The sequence below is a fragment of the Carassius auratus genome, unplaced genomic scaffold (assembly GCF_003368295.1).
Source record: "Carassius auratus strain Wakin unplaced genomic scaffold, ASM336829v1 scaf_tig00216099, whole genome shotgun sequence".
In the NCBI taxonomy this organism is placed as follows: domain Eukaryota; kingdom Metazoa; phylum Chordata; class Actinopteri; order Cypriniformes; family Cyprinidae; genus Carassius; species Carassius auratus.
The window spans coordinates 76,313-91,600 of NW_020528408.1; the positions used below are offsets into that span (position 1 = coordinate 76,313).

Sequence of the window (15,288 nt, forward strand, 5' to 3'; positions counted from 1 at the left end):
GTAAGAGCGTTTTTTTTATTTAAAGAATTTTCCATGATTCAAACGCGAGATTTGAGCAATGTAGAGTAGCACTTGATGTTTATTGTTTCTCTGATCACAAATGCAGAAATAGTATTAAGTTTACAAGGCACGATACGCAATGTGTAAGAAAAAGTTATTATTTCCCCTCTGCAACCAATGCAACAAATCCCTTGTTTGTAATGGATATTATTGGTTTTGTCTCATCCCAAGTAGGGGTAGCTGCAGCCTGGAGCAATGGGCGTGCCAAACGGTGGGGGTTTGGCAAAAGGTGGGGGGCATGCCAAAAGGTTTCTCATTGGCGAAACGAAAGGTAGGGGGCATGCCAAAAGGTAAGGGGAAAGCTGGCTGTAAAAAAAAGGATAGCTAGCCATATACTCTTAATCGCAGATTAAAAGGAAACCATAATTTCAACATAATCCTATAAAACCAAATGTAATTTTTCCAAGGTATCCAGGGTCAGGCTGTTGTTCGTTATCTGGCTCGGCTCTGTGTTCATCTTCAGTTCTCTCTTCACAGCAGTTCAGTCAGTGTACTGTTTGACTACATGAACTACTCCGGGATATTGGTTTGTTTGAACTCAGAGGGAGATTCAGCCACATTAAAAAAGTTAACTGCTTAGATCATTTGTGGATTAATGCGTATTGGAGACATGAACCATTTAAAACGATTCAGTTCGATTTGGTGAACTGGTTCAAAAAGATCCGGTTACATCGAATGATTCGTTCGTGAACCAGATATCACAAACCGCTTTGTTTTGAGCTCTCTCTCACAACAGACACAGAAGAGAAGACAATGCTGAATAAAGTCGTAGTTTTTGCTATTTTTGGACCAAAATGTATTTTCGATGCTTCAAAATATTCTAACTGAACCTCTGATGTCACATGGACTACTTTGATGATGTTTTTCTTACCTTTCTGGACATGGACACTATAACCGTTCACACAGCTTCAATAGAGGGTTTTCACGGACACGTTATCAATCCGGAAGTCGGCCACGTTGGAGGCACTGAACATAAAAAATGCCACTGAACGGACTCGCAAATTTGACTGATTAATGCAACTAAAAAAAGTGTCGAGTTTTGGTCTGTACTAATCGGTCTCATCGGTTAAAAACATTTAGAGTTCTGTCAAAAGTTAAAGAGAAGAGAGCAACAAAAGTGATTAAAGAAGGCGTTTGTGGTTTAGAGAGATAGGTGGACTAAATCTAAAATATCTTAAACTGTGTTACAAAGATAAACGGAGGTCTTACGGGTTTGGAACAACATGAGGGTTATTAATGTTATAATTTTATAGAGTTATTAATTTTGCTATTTGGGTGAACTATCCCTTTAAGTGTGGCTTTCAGGTAGGATACTTCATCCACCGGAAAACTGTACGTAGCCTATGTCAGCGGTTCTCAATTTCAGTCCTCGCGAACCCCAGCTATGCAATTTTTGCATGTCTCTGTTTGCGACTCCTGATTCAGATAATTAGCTCGTTAGAAGTGACCTCCGAGCATATGTGTTCCCACTGACATGGTCCCAACACAGTGTTCATTGCTCCCTACTCCCTAAACAGGATAAATCTGCTGAAGTTAACTTATGGAGGTAAAAAAGGTAGCTAAACTTGAGAGGTTGAAGATCTGAATGTGAGAACTTGTCATATTAAAAGTTTTTTATTTGTTAAGTTAAAATTTACACTCAGAGCTCTGATGTGAAAAGCAGATTTCAATTTGCACACACAGACAATGATCAAAACACCTGTGTTTTGAATTTGAAGTTGTAGATTAATAGCTACAAATGTGTAGAATGGCATCCACACTAAGAAAATGACATACTTTACACAAATGTTTACCACATATTTACTTTTGCACTTTACTTCAGCTTCGTCAAGTAAGCACTTACAACCTCTCCGATCTGGCAGTACAAGGTCAAATCCTAGCGCTCTGACTTTTGCTACTTTTTTTTTCTTTTTGTTATATATATATATATATATATATATATATATATATATATATATATATATATATATATATATATATCTAATTTTTTTTTTTTTTTTTTTTGCAATATTCCTGTTTTAAGACTCACTTGTGCACTTTTATATATGGAGAAGTGAGAGAACAGAGCCGGGGGCGGGGCTTTGGTGCAAATTAAGAATTTTTATTGGTCGATCCCTTCAGGGAAGCGAATCATCTGTGCCCTAGGAATCATCTCGTGTTCTCAGCGGTTTCTCCGAGCAGTGTTAAACTCCTCTTCGTGGGCACAATGAATTTTCACAAATGTAAGGATCCGTGTACCAGGTTCATCACGAAGGGAGACTCCCATGAAAGGTGCGTTGTGTGCTTAGTCTTAAATCATGCACAGGCATCGCTTAGCGGCCTTTCTTCTTGTCCCCACTGTGATGGCCTGCGGCTTAGAGTACTGCGCTCGAGGGTAGAAGTGTTTTCTAATGTCGCCCCCGCGTCTAACCCCCCTCATGTCACTTCTGCAGCTGCCGAGGCACCGCACGAGGCGATAGCTTGGGGAGACACATGCAACATGGATTATGAGGACAGCGCTGTGCTGGAATTTACTCCACGCCGCTCGCTTTCCCCTACCCTGGTGCAGGTAAAGAGCTTTATCGAACCAGACGTTTTCTCAAACGAGGATTTACTGCCCACCCCGGAAGCATACGATGCTATCTCCTTTGGTTGTGGACGTTACGACAACGACATTTTATCCACCGCTATGCAGCGATGCCTCCGGTGGAAGAGACTCTCGCCGAACATCTCGCGCCTAATTCTGTGCCCTCGACTAGTGAGCGCTGCTGGACCGCTTTTGCGCATCCAACCCTCTCACTGCAGTCCCCACACTCAAACACTGACTGTCTTGCCGCAAAGGGTGCTTCGAGCAGCATTGGATCGAGTTCATGCCGAGCGTTCCCTCAGAGATTCTGCGCAATCCAGCTTTCAGAATCCGAGGGACGGTTCAAGGGTCTGGCAAAGATGACCCGTTTATGACGGCTCACACAGCCGCCGCTTTTTCGCTAGCGGCAGGGCCCGATGTTCATCTTGTTGGATTAATTCCTGTCGTGGACACGTTTCAGGATTGTACACAACGAGACGCAACGACTTTGACGCATGCGGTTCCCCTGCTTATGAACGCCGCAAGCTTTTCGAGTCATTTTAACGCGTATGAAAGCGTTACAGAAAGCAGAAATCTTGAAACCACTAATGTTGTTTTGGGCCACGCTTGCCCGGCATCTCACAATGGGTGTTATGAACGATTCATCACGGATACACCATTCAGTTTAAAAAAGGCCCACCTCCTTTCCTCGGAATTCTTCCCACGGTTGTGAAGCCAAAGGAATTAGCAGTGCTTCGACAGGAGATGTCAACTCTGCTGAGCAAAGGGGCTATAGAGGAAGTACACCCCTCTCAGATGGAGTCAGGTTTTTAAAGCCGCTATTTTGTTGTGCCAAAAAAAGACAGCGGGTTGCGGCCCATTCTGGATTTACGCCGTTTGAACCTTGCACTCAGGACGAACAAATTCAAGATGTTACAGGTAAAGTCTATTTTGTCTCAGATTCAACCAAACAGCTGGTTTGTCACGATCGATCTGAAGGATGCATATTTTCATGTTCAGATCGCAAGAGACACAGGAAGTTCCTCAGATTCGCTTTAGAGGGCAAAGCGTATCAATACCGCGTTTTTCCCTTTGGCTTAGCTCTGGCTCCCTGTACTTTTTCAAAATGCATGGACGCAGCTCTGGCCCCGTTGCGGCTCCAGGGCGCTCGCGTTTTGAACTACTTAGACGATTGACTGGTGATAGCACAATCGCAGACTCAAGCACACTCTCACCGGGATCTTGTGTTGAATCATTTAAACAGCCTGGGTTTATGCACGAATTTCTAGAAGAGTGTTTTAATTCCCTCTCAACGGATAACCTTTCTGGGAGTAGACTTGGACTCTCGCGCGATGACAGCAAAACTATCTCTCCCGTGCTCAGTCTATCGCTTCATGCGTGAGTCACTTCAAATCGGGTCGCACAGTGACTGTGAGCTTGTGCCATCAGACTTTTAGGTCTAATGGCAGCGGCATCCCCTGTAATCCATCTGGGATTACTTCATATGCGCCCCTTTTAGTGGTGGACGAAAAGTCAGAACATTTAACCCCGTTGTCTTCTGCATCGGACGATTTTTGTGACACTGAGGTGTGTTATGTCAATAAAACATTGGATGTCAACCGAATTCCTTTTAGCCGGAGTTCGGCTGGGGATTTGTGCTTCTTGAGAGACTGTCATGACGGACGCGTCTGTGACCGGTTGGGGAGCTGTTTGTCAAGGGCCCCCAGCTCACGGAGTTTGGACGGCCACACAACGCAGTTGGCATATAAACAGATTGGAATTACTGGCGGTTTTTCTAGCTCTCCAGTACTTCTCGAATCTGCTGATCGGCTGTCATGAACTGCTCAGGTAAAGGTATTGCTGCGACCGAGGCCTAATTATGTCCCTAAGGTCGCCTCTAAAACTTTTCGTTTTCAACAAGTGGTCTTGGAAGCTTTACCCCCTACAGAGGTGGAGTCAGGAGATCTGAGTCTTTGCCCTGTCAGAGTGCTAAAGACTTATGTTAATCGAACAGCCCCATGGCGTGAGTCTGACCAGCTGTATGTCTTTTTCGGACACAAGAATAAAGGCCATTCTGTCACAAAACAGCGCATTTCCCATTGGCTGGTGGAGGCAATATCTTCAGCCTATGAGGCGCGGACTTGCTTTGCCCTTAGGAGTTAGAGCTCATTCCACGAGAGCAGTGGCTTCTTCACAAGCTTTTCTCAGTGGATCTTCTATGGATGATATCTGTGCTGCGGCAGGATGGTCTTCACCGAGCACTTTTATCAAGTTTTACAGTTTGGATGTGAGGATGGCTTCTGGCTCCCGGGTTCTCTCCGCTTGAGCAGATGCTTCCTTGGATCCTAGCTATCAGGTACGTCAGGCGTTATGGTATAGGGTTCCCATACGGTGACGTCACCGCAGCATCGAAGTGACCCATGAAAGGGAACATCTCGGTTACGTATGTAACTACGGTTCCCTGAATAGGGAACGAGATGCTGTGGTCCCGGCCGTTCCATACCTTGATAGCATTCTTCTTTTTCAGTTCATGAAATCGGAGCGAAATAGCATGCGACACCCAGGTATACGATGCGTACACATGCGTGGGGTGGTGCCAAGCGATATTTGGCCAATAGGATTGGTGGGATGGTATAGGGCTTCAGACATTCGTCACACCGAAGGGTGTTCCCATACGGTGACGTCACCGCAGCATCTCGTTCCCTATTCACGGAACCCTATTCACGGAAGATGTTATGCATATGTATTTGAAAAACACTGCGAACTGTTTTCACTCCTTAGTTTTGACAGGATTTCAAGACACTGCATTCATTTTGCCATTCAGGTATTATCTGGTAGACAAATAATGCAACATTGTATATGTATATCCCACTGCATATTGCAGAATAAACTTGCGGTCACGGGGTTCATGGAGCTATCAATAATACTGAACTAATCACGCTGTCAATATTCTTGAATGGGATTAATCGGGACAGACAGCAGTTTCACAATATTAACACATAATGTACATTTATTGTGCATGGATAACTACGCTGACTACAATAGCATCTTTCTCTGATGAGTGAAACAGCATTATATTTTCATTCTCTTCCTTGACAGTCAAATGTGAACAAACACATTAAGTGTAACTTTTAACCACTAAAATAACTGTACTACATTTTAGCTCAGTCATGTTTAGTTGATTTGAAGAGACCATAGTACTAATAATATGCGCAATAATTATGATCCATGAATGACCATTTGAAATATAAAATTTTCTAGTATGGTTATTATTTATTTTACAATAACTGTAGTATTTAGGTTTAAATTCCAGTGCAAAGAGGCACGCTTGAAATTAGAGGAATTTGCTGGCCAGAAAGATAATATGTTTAACCACTAGATGGCCTTATTGATGTTTAATAAATGCATGTATTTAGATCGACTAGTTGCTCAGAACAGTATTTCTGGTCACAACTGCTTATCTTGTAGGTTTTGCTGTTTAATGTACATTTAGACATTATTAAAGACTTTATAAATAAATAAAAAAAAAGTTGCATTTAAAAAGGTTTATTACTGACAAGCAAATAAGGAATTTAACCCAGTGAAATTTGTAATTATTTTTACAAAAAAAAAAAGAAAAGAAAAGTTGAGTGATATACAGTGGGATATACATATAAAATATATTGCATTATTTATTTGTCTACCAGATAATACCTGAAGGACAAAATGAATGCTGTGTTTTTCAAATAACTGTTACATATGCATAAAACACAAATGTCTTTCTTGCCAAGTCGCGATGACTGGCGTTGTTCATTGGACGGGCATCGATCAATAAAATGTCTTAATTTGCACCAGAGCCCCGCCCCTGGCTCTGCTCTCTCAAATCTCCATATACAAGGGCATAATAAGTGAGTTTATGGTTTTGCAACAGGAATACTGCAAAAAGAGTAGCAAGTCCGAGCGCTAGGATTTCAACTTGTACTGCCAGATCTGAGAGGTTGTAAGTGCTGACTTGACGTTGACAGACAAATGTGACATCATATACCTCTGTAAATAAATACAATTTAAATTCAGGTGTAGCACTTTGAATGGAACATATTACGTACGATTTGCACTGGAATCATGGCAATATAACATGTGATGTCCACTTTTTCTTTTACAGGGGCACTTAATTAAATTCGAATCAAACAAACGTCTGAAGCCATAAGATAAATAAAATGTGTAGAGCAGGGGGCGTGAGTACTGGAATTGAGAACAGCTGACATACGTGGACTCATCTGGTCATTCAGAAAAAGGCAGACATTTACAGTAAACTTTATTTTTTATTTTTAACCATAAACTGGAATAATGCTTAGTGGATCTGCAAGCATGGCATGAAAAAAATGTTTTATGTTATAAGAACGTGTGTTATATTGACTTTAAGTTTAGACGAAACCTGAATCGCAGAATGAAGATAATTTACTGATAAAGTTCCTGTAACGGTGCGTGGTTTCTGAAACATCAAGTTTTTTTTTTTTTTTTCAGTTATACAGCATCTTGCATTTCAGATGCTGTAGGCTGATCTTTCAACACATTAGTGGACAACATGTTTTATATATGTATTTTACCAAGCATACACTTAAAATTTTACTCTGAATTTCATTGACAGATTTAATTTGTATGTTTTTATTATTATTATTTAATGTATACATTTTCATGCACTGTCTATGATTTTAGGCAGCGTGTAAACGGGACTTTTATTTTGATCTGTCAGTGACATCACATGGTTGGACCGCTCTCCTCTGGCTCAACAAAGGTTTGAGTTTTATCACGCCTAAGTATTTGAGGTGTTGAAATCGATACGAATCGATCAATCGATGTGTGGATTTTGCAAGTAATGTTAAATGAATGGACTATGTGAGCTGTCGTGTGACGCTTTACATTTACGTTTTCAGTTAACAGGCAACTAGCCTACCGTGTTCTCTCCTTTAATCTTCAAAATCTTGACTTTCAGTTACATTACAGCCCTTTTTATTATTCTATTTTTGTGTCTGAAAACTGAACTAAGGCATTACACAAACCCTGGTCGTTTTATCTCGTAAATGGCCCACTATTAGTGTTGTTTGAGTAAAGCGCATTAATTCTTATGTAAATAACATTTTAGAGTCGGATTTGTATTTCTTTCTGTTTATTGTTTTCCTCATATTAACCGATACAAAATGTCCAAACATACAGGAACAAGAAACAGAACATCTGAAATCTATGCTGTTCTCAAGATGGCATCTATTAAAGAGGAGATTGAAGACGTGAGCATTTCAGAAACATTTAGAGTGAAAAATGAAGATGCAGAGGATGACACAGGTTGGTTTATTAGTTATTGGTTTGTTTATCATTTGTTTGTTTTGTTTTTTTGTTTTGTTTTTTAAATGTTGGCCTTAAAAAATGAATGATAAATTTGAAAAGGAAAGAGAGAGAGAGAAGAGAAGATGCAATCATTTAAATTCTCATAATGCATTCAGCTTCATCAGCTTCATTTGTGTAGCATGTGAAAATGGGTTACTAAATAAGCTGCTTACAGGTGATTTACTGCTTACAAGATGTTACAGGTGTTTACTGTACACAGCTGGCTGAACTTTTATTTTCTTTAGGGGAATTTCTAACATGAAGGGTGACAGGAAAATGACCATATAATGTTCTTTGTTATTGCACTTAAAGATAGTTATTTAAAGGTTTTTTACAAATATTAATAGTTTTATTTAGAAACGTATCATCTTGGAGAACCATTTTATGCTGAAATGAATAATTGTGTTTAGAAAAAGAAATAATCTCTCTCAAAAAAAAAAAATATATATATATCTTTCAAAGCCACCAAATTATCGATTATCTGGAGTTAAGCCATCCAGCTAAACAAGACTGTCAACATACTCTCAGCAGGTACTTTATATCCTTATCAAAATGTATTAATGTTCATTTTCAAATTGTAACTTGTTTAAGTATACTGTCCTTGTTTTTTTTTTCTTAATTTTTTTAACAGCACATGTAAGTGTGTCATGCTCTGTTCAGCTGATGATACTTATCTCCTATTCACCACTAAGCTGGTAAGTGAGAAAACATAATTTATGGTCCATATTGTTTGTGAGACATAATTAGGCATAACAACTTTTACTTAAACAACTGTGTGATTTCTAAAGTCAACTTAGTATTTCTACTCCAACAGATGCTGTCACACCCCACAGACTCATCATCTGCAAAGATCAACTGCCACTCATTTTTACAAAAATATTCATTTTGATGAATGTGAAGACATCACAGGCAACTGCAGAAAGATTTAATTGGAACTTTGCCTGTGTTTCTCTTTGTACTTGTGTGTCTATTTGTTCTAATATATTTAATTTACTTATTTACATTTAAATGTCAAGTGTAATTTTATGCTTTCATGTAATGACTTTTTAGAGCATTGTCATTTTTGCTATAATTTCCCATGTCAATAAAAAACATAATTTACATAACTTGCTGTTTGTTTGGGGTTTTTTTTTTAAATAAGAGGATGCAATGTATAAATGGCCTCAGATAGAGATAGATAGAGGGGTAAAAACTCATAATATTAATAAATAAAAACTAATATTAATAAATCTATAATTTAAAAGGAATTCAACCTTATTACAATTGTTTTCATGACAAATATGGCTGCAGAACCTTAATCTGGTGCCCTTTAGAAAAAGAAAAAGAAATGGTTAAAAGTGCATAGCTCTGGTTATGTGTTGTCATATTGCACTTGTTGTCTTAGCAGAATTAACTTGTATGCCTTACACGTCAAAATGGTTTGTTACAACTAAATACAGCTTTCAAATCAGACTGCTCAATGAATATGGCCATAGCCATATCACCCTGCAGCCCAATACTGGCTGACCACTGAAGCTAAGCAGGGTTGAGCCTGGTCAGTACCTGGACAGGAGACCTCCTGGGAAAACAATGTTGCTGTTGGAAGAGGTGTTAGTGAGGCCAGCAGGGGGTGCTCACCCTTTTGTATACCCCAGTATAGTGACTGGGACACTATACAGTAAAAAGCACCACCCTTTTGATGAGATGTTAAACCAAGGTCCTGTCTCTTTGTGGTCATTTAAAATCCCATGGCACTACTCCTAAAAGAGTAGGTGTGTAACCCTGGTGTCCTAGCCAAATTCCGTCCACTGACCTTTGTCAATCATGGCCTCCTTATAATCCTCATCCATTGAATTGGCTCTATTTTTTCTCTCCTCTCCACTTGTGGCTGGTTTGTGGTGAGCATGCTGGCACCATTGTCCTATGGATGCTACACATTATATACAGGTGCATCTCAATAAATTAGAATGTTGTGGAAAAGTTCATTTATTTCAGTAATTTAATTCAAATTGTGAATTAAATGAATTCAGTGCACACAGACTGAAGTAGTTTAAGTGTTTGGTTCTTTTAATTGTGATGATTTTGGCCATCATTTAACAAAATCCCACCAATTCATTATCAATAAAAAAAATTTTTTTTAGTGAATTGTAGGCCTTCTGGAAAGTATGTTGATTTACTGTATATGTACTCAATACTTGGTAGGGGCTCCTTTAGCTTTAATTACTGCCTCAATTCATCGTGGCATGGAGGTGATCAGATTGTGGCACTGCTGAGGTGGTATGGAAGCCCAGGTTTCTTTGACAGTGGCCTTCAGCTCATCTGCATTTTTTGGTCTCTTGTTTCTCATATTCCTCTTGACAGTAACCCATAGATTCTCTATGGAGTTAAGGTCTGGAGATTTTGCTGGCCAGTCAAGCACACCAACACCATGGTCATTTAACCAACTTATGATGATTTTGGCAGTGTGGGCAGGTGCCAAATCCTGCTGGAAAATGAAATCATCTTCAAAAAGCTGGTCAGCAGAAGGAAGCATGAAATGCCCCAGAATTTCTTGATAAACGGTTGGGTTGACTGTGGTTTTCAAAAAACACAATGGACCAACACCAGCGACTTTGCACCCCAAATCATCACAGACTATGGAAACTTAACACTGGACTTCAATCAACTTGGGCTATGAGCTTCTCCACCCTTCCTCCAGACTCTAGGACCTTGGTTTCCAAATTAAATACAAAACTTGCTCTTATCTGAAAAGAGGACTTTGGGCCACTTAGCAACAGTCTAGTTCTTCTTCTCCTTAGCCCAGGTAAGACGCCTCTGACGTTGTCAGAGTGGTTCAGGAGTGGCTTAACGAGAGGAATACGAAAACTGTAACCAAATTCCTTAACACGTCTCAATGCCTTGACCCCAGCTTCAGTCCATTCCTTGTGAAGTTCAATTAAATTCTTAAATCGATTTTGCTTGACAATCCTCATATGGCTGTGGTTCTCTCGCTTGGTTGTTCATCTTTTTCTTCCACACCTTTTCCTTCCACTCAACTTTCTGTTAACATGCTTGGATACAGCACTCTGTGAACAGTCAGCTTCTTTGGCAATGAATGTTTGCACCCTCCTTACCCTCCTTGTGAAGGGTGTCAATTATTGTCTTATGGATAACTGTCTAGTTAACCAAACTGAGAAACCATTTTGGAGGCTCAGGAAAACTTTGCAGGTTTTTTGAGTTGATTAGTTGATTGGCATGTCACAATATTCTAAATTGTAGAAATAGTGAATTGGTGAGTTTTTATTAAATGTGAGCCAAAATCATCACAATTAAAAGAACCAAAGGCTTAAATAATTCAGTCTGTGTGCCCTGAATTTATTTAATATACGAGTTTCACAATTTGAGTTGAATTACTGAAATAAATGAACTTTTCCACAACATTATAATTTATTGAGATGCACCTGTAAATGCCTCATTCGTTCATACATTCAGTATCAATGAGTGATTCATATAATTCACCACAGACATTGGAATATGGGTTTACATACATGATGAACAAGAGATATTTAAATTTATGCTGTAGACCACGTTAGCTTTATATGAAAAAGGCTTATTTGGTTTTTATAATAGCACATTATGCTTTCGAGTAATAGCAATTTATTTAGAATTAGGGTTGTGCAAAAAATCAAATGCGATTTTCATGCGCATCTCATCAGTAAAGATGCTCCTTTAATTAGAAGTATATCTCCAGCATGTGCGTTCAGATCAGGGTTGCCACGTTTTCACAACAAATCCTGCCCAGTTACTTCTTAAAACTAGTCCAAAACTACCGCGGACATGAAAAACAATCGCTGACTTGGCAACACTGGTTCAGGTGGAGCGGCAGTTATTACACAAAGCCGTAGTCTACCGACAACTAACACAAAATCGTTTTCAAAATCGACAAAGAATCGCCTGCGATTTTAACGTCGATTTTGTGTAGACTGTCAGTGAATTACGGCTCGGTATAGTAAATGCCAACCAGTGTTGCCAAGTCTGTTGTTGTTTTTCATGTCAAATAACGTGATATTTAGCCCCTAAAATGCAAAATTTACCAAGGCAACCCTGCTAAATAAAACTTATATTTTAACCCCGGGAAGCAATTTTTATCGGGGGAACCTCCTGGAAACGCGATTGGGCTAGTTTTGGACTAGTTTTGAGAAGCGACTGGGCAGGATTTGTTGTGAAAACCTGGCAACCCTGATCCGAACGCACGTGCTGGAGATAAACATCTAATTACAGGAGAGTCTTTACTGGTGAGATGTGCATGAAAATCGCATTCAATTTTTTGCAAAGCCCTATTTAGAATCCAAAAATCATTTATAAATCAGTGAATCTAAATTATCATGAAAATAACTGTTGCAGGTATCTAGACTTGCTTATTTGCTATTAATATGATAATGGGAGAATTAACCTTCAGTACACTGAATAAATATCAGTTTGATGTAATTTACTTTGTGCCATTTAACAGTGTTAACTTGTATGTTTGTTTTTTCCACCTCAGACCTGGTGGTGATGAAAGTGGAAAGTCAAGAATTGTATGAAACGGAGGAGGAAGATCCATACGGTAAACAGCACGGAGAAAAAAATTGCTTGCAGACTGAAAAGGAGCCCTCTCAAAACAAATCTCGAAAGAAAAGTTTTAAAAACTGTTACATCTGCCCTCAATGTGGCAGGAATTTCACTTATGAAAAAAGCCTTAAAAAACATGAGTTAATGCACAATGTACAGAGCCCTTTCACCTGCCAACAGTGTGGGAACATTTTCACTACGAATGGAAGCCTTAAAAACCACATGAGAATTCACACTGGAGAGAAGCCTTTCACATGTAATCAGTGTGGAAAGAGTTACACAAGAAGCAAGACCTTAAAGGATCACATGAGGATTCACACTGGAGAAAGGCCTTTTAAGTGTGATCAGTGTGGAAAGAGTTACATACGAAGCAAAACCTTAAAGGATCACATGAGGATTCACACTGGAGAAAGGCCTTTTAAGTGCGATCAGTGTGGAAAAAGTTTCATACATAAAGTAACCCTTAATTTACACAAGAAAATTCACTTAAGAGAGAGCCATTTTATTTGCCATCAGTGTGGAAAAAGTTTCAAAGACATAGAACGCCTTAACAGGCATGTGATAATTCACTCTGGAGAGAAGCCCTTCAAGTGCCAGCAATGTGGAAAGGGGTTCCAAATAAAAAACAATCTAAAGGCACATATGAAATGTCACATCGAGGAAAAGCCTTTCAAGTGCCATCAGTGTGGAAAGTGTCTAAAACACGAAACATCCCTTAATTACCACATGAGACTTCACACTGGAGAAAGGCCTTTCACCTGTCTTCAGTGTGGAAAGAGTTTCATTCTTGAAGGACAACTTAGTCGTCACATAAGATACATTCACACTGAGGAGAAGCCTTTCGTGTGCCATTACTGTGGAAGGATTTGTGAAAGCAAATCAAACCTTAAGATTCACATACAAGTTCACACAGGAGAAAAGCCTTTCTCTTGCCCTCAGTGTGGAAAGAGTTTCATACATAAAGGTCTCCTTAATTATCACATGAGGCTGCACACTGGAGAAAAGCCCTTCAGCTGCCATCATTGTGGAATGAGTTTCAGATATAAAGGACTTCTTAATGGTCACATGAGAAGTGTTCACACCAATGAGAAGCCTTTTACGTGCCATCACTGTGGAAGGATTTGCGAAAGCAAATCTAAACTTCAGATTCACATGCGAATTCACACTGGAGAAAAGCCGTTCTCCTGTCCTTGTGGTAAAAGTTTCGCACTTAAAGGAAACCTCACTGCTCACATGAGGCTTCACACTGGAGACCGGCCTTACATGTGTGTTCAGTGTGAGAAGAGTTTTGCCTATCTAAGACAGTTGAAAAGTCATTTGCAAACTCATTTTGGAGAGAAATCCCAGTGTTCTGAATGTGGCAAGAAGTTTGCAAAAACAAGCAATTTCAAAAATCATCTGCGCATTCACTCTGGACTAAGGCCATTTAATTGTGATCAATGTAATAAAACATTTATTTTGCAATCACACTTAGAGATACACCTGAAAAGTCATGCAGACAAGAGACCCTATTTGTGTTCTTTGTGTAAAAAGAAATTTAAATGGCTGTGCAATTTAAGATCGCACAAGAGATTTCATATCCATAAACCTATTTCCAAAGCCACCTACTTGAAACGAAAACAACAAATCCATGCTGAAGAAAAACCTGACACTATAAAAGTGGTGGTCACGTGATGGCACCTTAATTGTGTTAAAGTCGCTGCCCTTGATCAGTTTTAAGTCATGTTTTGGAGCTACAAAGTGTCATGGCTGGACATTTCTGATACTGTTGTGGGGTTATGAGTGGGGATGGAGGAGATACTGTATCACCAGGTTTTTTTTTTCCTTTTATTTTTTTATTTTTTTATTTATTTTTTTTGCAGTTGTACTTGTTTGTATGGGCAAAACATTAATCCACTTGAAAATATAGACCCTTTATACACAGTACAGACCAAAAGTTTGGACACACCTTCTCATTCAAAGAGTTTTCTTTATTTTCATGACTATGAAAATTGTAGATTCACACTGAAGGCATCAAAACTATGAATTAACACGTGGAATTATATATGGAATTATATACATAACACAAAAGTGTGAAACAACTGAAAATATGTAATATTAAATATGTAATACCTTTTGCTTTGATTACTGTTTGCACACTCTTGGCATTCTCTTGATGAGCTTCAAGAGGTAGTCTCCTGAAATGGTCTTCCAACAGTCTTGAAGGAGTTCCCCGAGAGATGCTTAGCACTTGTTGGCCCTTTTGCCTTCTGTCTGCGGTCCAGCTCACCCCTAAACCATCTCGATTGGGTTCAGGTCCGGTGACTGTGGAGGCCAGGTCATCTGGCGCAGCACCCCATCACTCTCCTTCTTGCTCAAATAGCCCTTGATGCCTTGAGTATGACTCTACAATTTTCATAGTCATGAAAATAAATAAAACTCTGAATGAGAAGGTGTGTCCAAGCTTTTGGTCTCTACTGTATAAGTATAATCAATCCTACATTTAACTCGTTAATGTATTTCAGTAGCTTTCTAGTGAGATGGATATATTAAAATCTCACATTTGACTTTAGTGTAGTCTGCATCAGTTTAGCAACTAGTAAACCAGTTCTTCTTTAAGAGTAGGTAGGGGGCTGTGTGGAGTAGCATACCGATTTAGTGAAAGTGTAAATCCTTTCATTTAAATGTGCTTGTATGAATAGCCTCTAAACTCTTCTGTTGTGTTTGTTTTGTGTTTGTTGACTATTCATGGCTTCATTTTCCTCTCTTGAATT

General features: G+C 39.2%; 1 protein-coding gene across 7 annotated transcripts; it reads left to right on the forward strand.

The window, feature by feature from the left end:
• The first annotated feature begins 7,304 nt into the window (after positions 1-7,304).
• LOC113097061 (gastrula zinc finger protein XlCGF26.1-like) lies at positions 7,305-14,562 on the forward strand. 7 transcript variants are annotated; one of them, XR_003288765.1, is made up of 5 exons: positions 7,447-7,457; positions 7,799-7,924; positions 8,429-8,497; positions 8,598-8,661; positions 8,781-9,075. XR_003288765.1 is itself a non-coding variant. In XM_026262288.1 (3 exons), exons 2-3 carry the CDS (start codon positions 7,840-7,842, stop codon positions 14,207-14,209), a joined length of 1,827 nt encoding a protein of 608 aa, XP_026118073.1. In that variant the 5' UTR covers positions 7,305-7,379; positions 7,799-7,839; the 3' UTR covers positions 14,210-14,562. The 7 variants fall into 7 exon arrangements, 4 of the variants coding, with proteins under 4 accessions (XP_026118073.1, XP_026118074.1, XP_026118075.1 ...); XR_003288764.1 differs by lacking the exon at positions 7,447-7,457 and having other exon boundaries at positions 7,735-7,924; positions 8,781-9,076; XM_026262288.1 differs by lacking the exons at positions 7,447-7,457; positions 8,429-8,497; positions 8,598-8,661; positions 8,781-9,075 and adding exons at positions 7,305-7,379; positions 12,468-14,562.
• The last annotated feature ends 726 nt before the right edge of the window (positions 14,563-15,288 follow it).